The sequence below is a fragment of the Leuresthes tenuis genome, unplaced genomic scaffold, assembly GCF_036924035.1.
Source record: "Leuresthes tenuis unplaced genomic scaffold, fLeuTen1.0.hap1 SCAF_18, whole genome shotgun sequence".
Classification (NCBI taxonomy): domain Eukaryota; kingdom Metazoa; phylum Chordata; class Actinopteri; order Atheriniformes; family Atherinopsidae; genus Leuresthes; species Leuresthes tenuis.
The window spans coordinates 33,218,542-33,224,991 of NW_027325372.1; the positions used below are offsets into that span (position 1 = coordinate 33,218,542).

At 38.6% G+C, this 6,450-nt stretch overlaps 1 protein-coding gene across 1 annotated transcript; it reads right to left on the reverse strand.

Moving 5' to 3' along the window:
* Window positions 1–3,148: 3,148 nt before the first annotated feature.
* Window positions 3,149–5,470, reverse strand: tnfa (tumor necrosis factor a (TNF superfamily, member 2)). Its single transcript, XM_072370860.1, has 4 exons — window positions 5,219–5,470; window positions 4,905–4,925; window positions 4,577–4,633; window positions 3,149–4,097 (listed from the first exon to the last, which is right to left on the reverse strand). Exons 1-4 carry the CDS (start codon window positions 5,406–5,408, stop codon window positions 3,625–3,627), a joined length of 741 nt encoding a protein of 246 aa, XP_072226961.1. The 5' UTR covers window positions 5,409–5,470; the 3' UTR covers window positions 3,149–3,624.
* Between the last annotated feature and the right edge of the window lie 980 nt (window positions 5,471–6,450).

Sequence of the window (6,450 nt, forward strand, 5' to 3'; positions counted from 1 at the left end):
AGAGTTTGTAAGTTGTTTTTGTGAGCTGTGTGGACTCAACAATAACAAGTTTTTTGGGTTTGATGGTCCCCTAGCTAGCTTCTCCTGAATATTTTAACCTCACGTATTATCCTCTCCGGAAAAGATCTATGACTTTAAATTTCTACATTTAACTTTCATATTTCTATGTGAGCAGCACAAATTTATGATCCCTTTTCTCACTCTTTGTCAATCCATGACAAATGTGTCATGTAATCTCCAACCAAGGAATGGAAGTTATCTTGGCTTCTTTTTGTCCCCTTGTAGCTCATACAAAGTCATTTGTATGAGTAATTTCAGTTTGAACTATTTCTTTATTGACCAATGACTACAGTTAAACGTTGTGTGGCGCTTCTGCTGAGTCAGAGTTTGTAAATATTTGTTGTAGTTCGGTAATGAACATGGCTAAATTGAATGGAATCATGATGATGGAAAAATTCTGGAATTCAACTTTATTTAAACATGCTGTTTTTCTGGTAGTGTTCAAATTATATTTCTATATGCATTTATATCCTGCACTGAAAGAAAGAAATAAAACTAAAAACTACTGAAGAGGCCACTCTGTTCTCTTCTGCGAGAATATGTATGTATACCTGCATAATCAGACTTTTCTGAAGTTTCTGTATTGTACAGAGGCAGGTTATTGGCTGTTAGTTGGATGGAATTACCCCCTCCTGGGATCCATTATGATCAGGACTGTCTGACCTTTAGTTAATGAGTCTGGGCCAGACTTTTTTCTTGTTGCTTGTAAGTGTGTATCATGCGCCTTGTGTAGTTGAGATTGTCTGCGATGTCTGGCGTTAGTAACTAGTGACCCGTGTGTTTTGTTCTGTTTATTTATCTTTATTAGCATTTTTAATTTTTTCTTATTCATCACTTCAAAATTTTCATCTAATTTGTTTGCAAACCATTCACATCTACCAGCCACACACACATTAACGAACTGAATTACTTTCTTTCCACACATCTAAAGATGTTGATATGATTAGATAAAGAAGAAAAGGCTGAGAAGCCATGTGTAATCCTACTATGAGATAGATAATTTCCGCAGGTGGTATCTGGTGTTGCTGTGTAGGCTGCTGGAGGAGGAAGTAGGGGGAGTACCAGGCTATCAGGGAGTTCCCCTTCTCGCTTCCACTCTGTGTAACTGCTGAGGAACTGTTACTCCACTGGAAACTATTACACTACATAGTAAGAAATTCATTGTACATGAAAAGAACACAGAGTCAAGTCATGTTTGCTTAGTAATACCAGTTGTCCACTGTCACTGATGGCAATATAACACAAGCACTTATTGGCTATTTACTTGACAATATTGCAGTGTCATCTTGGTTATAATGAATAATACAGCCAGTAAAAAAAATTGCTTTCTTATGGAGACAGGTGCTGTCATGAGCATAGCTCCCTTTGATTTACATATTTTCTAATATTCACCAACTTTATCAACAAAAATAAAACAATAGGCTCAAACAAAACAGATTCACCATAAAGTTGAAGAACATTTCAATGGTGTGAAAAGGACAGTTGAGTTTAATACCTAAAAAACATTGCTAGTTACTGGTACCAGTAAATCTAAGTTTGGGATACAGCAGTCTTAATACTCTGTCTTAATACATTACTTAATACTGGTAATGCCAATTCACAAAAAGTTTCTCAGTAAACATCAAAACTTCTCTTCCATCCCATTTCCCGTCCTGAGCTGCACGAGGCGACTGTGGAGAGAAAAAACTCCCTTTTAACAGGAAGAAACCTCCATCAGAACCAGAACCAGGAAGGGCGGCCATCTGCTTGGACCAGCTGGGGCTGAGAGGACAGGAAAGAATGACAACAATGATGTCATATGTACATATCTATGTTAAGATGTGCTGTATGAATGTGTGTGAGTGGGGTGAATGCGGCATGTAGTGAAGCGCTTTGAGTGGTCAGTTAGACTAGAAAAGCGCTATACAAGTACAAGTCCATTTACCATTTACCATTTACATGGAGGGAGGAGAGGTGCATCATGGGAGCTCCCCCAGCAGGCTGGGCCTATAGCAGCAGAACTATGGGATGTTTCAGGCTCACCTGAGCCATCCCTAACTATAAGCTTCATCAGAAAGGAAAGTTTAAGCCTGATCTTAAAGGCAGAGAGGGGTAGAAAGACTTTTTATGGTCAATCCAAAAAGTATAGTGCTATTTAACCATGCAGATAGTGAAGGCTTCCCAGGTAGCACCAATGACTTTATGCTGCTTTACTAGTGTTGGAATGCGGCTTTATGTAATAGAACTTACTGGGGTTAATGACAACAAACTCAATTTTCTTCCCCAGTGCTCACTTAGGTCATGCTTTGTGGTTAGAATCGTAACCACGGAACATCTATTAAACACTGCAACTTCCTGCCCGCTAGCATTAGTTGATGCTTTCTTTTTTCACAGCAGTTGCAGATCAGTTTGGCCCGCAGGATGTTTCACAGAGGAGTTTTACATTCTGACAGTCAACTTTCAAGTTTTAATACAATGGACACAGTTCTTATATTGTTCTATGTTCTTATTGTGATGGTAAATTTTATGTCTCAGGACTGACAGACTCTCCAATCCACATTAACCATTTGTATCATCCAGACATGCTAATTGTTTTAAACTATTTACCTCTTAATTAACACTCAGACAAGATAATTGTTTTAACCTCCTGTTTCTTAATTATCATCAAGACTGTATCCTGCCCCCCACTGGAGATGTTGTTACACATCTAAAGAACAAATCCCCCCTCCTCAGGTATAAATGCTCTGTATTTCTTTTGTTTGTATCTTTTCATACCATTGCTGCTGAATGGTGTGGACTGATCTTTTTCCTTGCAACGAAGAATAAAAACTTAGCCGGCCGGCAGAAAAAGTAAGGTTCTCTATTTCATTGCTCATCAGAGGTATTAGGAAGGAAGCGATTGAAAACTTCCATAACATTATAAATATAGACATATATTTCTTTGCAAAATGCTTTTTATTTGAACATTTAAATAGCACCACAGATTGTTTTTTCTTTTTGCTATTCTCAACTAAAATGATACAGATAAAACTCTGACTAGACCAATAGTTTGTTTTTAATTCAGTTTCCATTCAATAAATTATACAAAAACTTTGTAGATAATCATCAGAAAAACGCATGACAATATAAAGATAAATAAATAATTAATAAATATCTCAATAAATAAAATAAATATGATGGCAATTTAAATAGATACTCTCAAATCTACCAACCCTAATCCCTGTCAGCCTGTAGTGAAACAACAACTTTGCAGCAGTAACAGCACATTCACACTAATAAGACTGAGAAAAGCAGCACAATAAATGGTACTGATGTTGGGTGAGAGTACATAGTACACAACATTAAAGACCCAGAGAGATATCTGAGGTCATATATTACTTTACAGTGTAATCATTTGTTCATTACTACAGTTACATTAGCTTTGTTCATCTGTAAAAGTCAAATAACTTACTTCAAGCACATTCTGCAACATTCAGCAGTGTAAGTGAGGAGCAGCAGGCTGCAGACAGCAGCTGAGCCACAGTGAAGACTCATGGCTCTTCGTGTACATGCATGTTCTCATTCGTGGGCCTCGGTCCCCTGTTCTCACAAAGAAAAGACACCAAAGAAAGTCTTCCCTGGATCGTCCTCTAGTTGCTCTAACATCTTTTCCTCCATCACTGTCCTCAGTCTGTCCCCTTTCCTCAGATCAAATACAGCTCCCATGTACACAGCAGAGAACCAGCTTCCATTTGCATCTATATTACCGCTGGCTGTCTTCTGGCAGGCGGTACGGACAGAATGCAGGATGGTCTGATAGGACTTCTCATCATCATTCCCATATGAGCTGGACCAGCGCTTCACAGTGTGGCTGAGGTGGACCATGGGCTTTGAGATGGTGTCATCAGCATCATAGCTGCTGCAGCTGACTCGGAAAGATGCTTGACTGTAAACAAAGTAGAGGCCGTTTCGAGGAATCACAATCTCATTGTTGTTGAGTTCTAGACCTCCTTGAGAATGGGACTGGTCCACCTGACTCCTCCATTCCACCGAGTTGCTTATGCTGGGGTTGTGTTCTCCTGTTCAAGAGATGGATGATAGGTGACCATGAATATTTGGCATTTTGACTTACATGAAACTGGTTTGCACTGGATAACTCAACAAACTCAGCAACATTATAGTGAAATAAACCCATTTCACATTTTGCTTTACAGCCTGTATCCTTCAGCAAATTTGGATCTACTTCAAATCCAGAGTAGACACCTGGGGGCCTTAATGAATCTGGTACCTAATGAAACAATCTCGCAAATATTTCCTAGAGCTTTAAAACTCCTCTGAAGCAGTCCTCCACAATCCTGAGAACTTCTTCCCTCTGACCAACTAAATATCCCCAAAACTAGCCTCAAAGGCACTTGGTTTTAGTAGTAGCATACCGGGAAAGTCAGAAGTGAAGATTCTACAAAGACAGTAGCAATTTTTTTTTCTATTTTTTACCACATTGACCACATGATACAATGATTTTTTTTTCTCTGTGCTGAATACATAGGTTGGTTTTTACCTTCTAAATGAATGGCTGCTCTCACATTTGAAATTTGCCTCATTGCGTGATGAAGATCTGAAAAGAAGAGAAGAAAGAAGATTATAAACTTTGAATTACAAACATCAGCTCTATTATTTGCGATTATTTACGATATTTGCTTATTTCTGGTGTAACTCTGCAAAGAACTTTGGTGTAAACGTTTCTGTATGAATCTTAAAAACAGCTACAGAGAAAATGTGTGGAAAGCCAGATGAGATCAGCTAACTGTTACTTTGTGAATGTCATGAGTGTTGACCCTAAAAATACATTATTTAACTTTTCATGGAATTAGAGGAGAACTACTCACCGAAGCTGTGTTCATCTGTTCCTGGGATCCACTAAAAAATGAGAGTGAGAAAGAGACAATTATAGAACGGCTGGGTTCAGGTTAGCTGAGTCATTCACTCATCTTGACCCTTCTGAGGTCTACGATCACGCTGGCATGATTAGATAGCATGACGTCATTACGGCGCCATAGGAAACAAACTACAATTCATTTTGATATTACAAACTAGGAATAAAAGATACCAAGCATGGGTATGGCATGTTATATAAAGGCTAAATCAAAAGTATTCAAAAACGACCAAAATGGGCTCAGACCCCGGAGGGCTAATCTGAGACTTTGAGGACCTACCTTGGCATGTGTGTTGAAGAGGAGGACAGCAGCAGCAGCAGCAGCAAGGCAGAGCGTGAACACCAGCAGTGCCGTGGGTAATCTTGAGCTGTGGTGTTCTTTTACACTCACTGTTGTGTGTTCCCCAGACTCTGTGCTGACAGAAGTATCCAGTACTATCTTACATTCACCTTCCATTGTTCTAAAGTTCACTGAATCACTGCTTGTGGGAGCGTAAAGGGAGCCTCTTCTGTTCTGGTTTGTTGACTGATACTGTGAGTGGCTCTTTTAAAATAGTTTCCTCCTTTGGGGAAACTCCAGTGATGTCACTCATTGTGAGTGAGTGGAGGTTTGATGAGGAAGAAAGACCCAGCGCCTGGGAGGATCTCACACCACAAACTCTTACACACACAACACCTCTATGACTGACTTATCCCAGCAACACATACACAAAAGCACCTGTGTAGAAATCCCTTTTTCACATCAAAGCAGACACACATCATTGGGCAGATACTCACACACTCACACACACACACACACACATACACACATTCTGTTGTTTACATGATTACCTAAATTTACAAATAAAAACTACCAAAACAAGTCCAATTGTTCATTTTAAATACAAAACATGTATTTTAGCCAGGCACTTACATATGTATGTTGTGGTTTAATGTTCATCTTTATTTGGGTCAAATGTATTTTGAGTTGTGGGGTAACAAGCCACAGAAACACCATCCATTGATTCATCATGACACTTGCCAAAAATTACCCTTAGAATAATCTTAGAATATGGTAATGCACATAAAACTAAAAGATACAGTGACTGATGTGTCATTTCTAATATCTGCATAGTGCACAATGTGTCACTTCCCCTCTGTTTAAGAATACGTCGATCTTTATGATTCATTATATTAAAAGTACATGGGATAATTTACTAAAAAAATCTGTGGGATGTCTGAGCCTAAATCAGTCTTAATGTTGACCAAATTAGCTCTTATCATCATCATGATCTCTATCAACACATGAAAGCTATCAAGGATAGACATTCAAATATCCTTTTCAGAGGTCTGAGTAGTTTCATAGTAACTTTCAAAGAAAATGCCCAACTGAGTTTAATTCTGCCAGAAAAGTTTATTTTATAGACTGAGCGGTTTATTCTTCCTATATGTAGTAAAATGACCCTGTTTGACCAAATTTTGTAACCAGTCAGGTTCTGTTACACCTTGGTGACAAAAAA

Excerpts from the sequence above, each read along its gene's own strand:
- tnfa (XM_072370860.1), bottom strand. The coding sequence starts at position 5,408 with ATGGAAGGTGAATGTAAGATAGTACTGGATACTTCTGTCAGCACAGAG. Across the intron at positions 4,926-5,218 it reads TGCCAAGGTAGGTCCTCAAA|GAACAGATGAACACAGCTTC; the intron begins GTCTCAGATTAG and ends AGTGGATCCCAG. Across the intron at positions 4,098-4,576 it reads AGCAGCCATTCATTTAGAAG|GAGAACACAACCCCAGCATA; the intron begins GTAAAAACCAAC and ends TCTCTTGAACAG.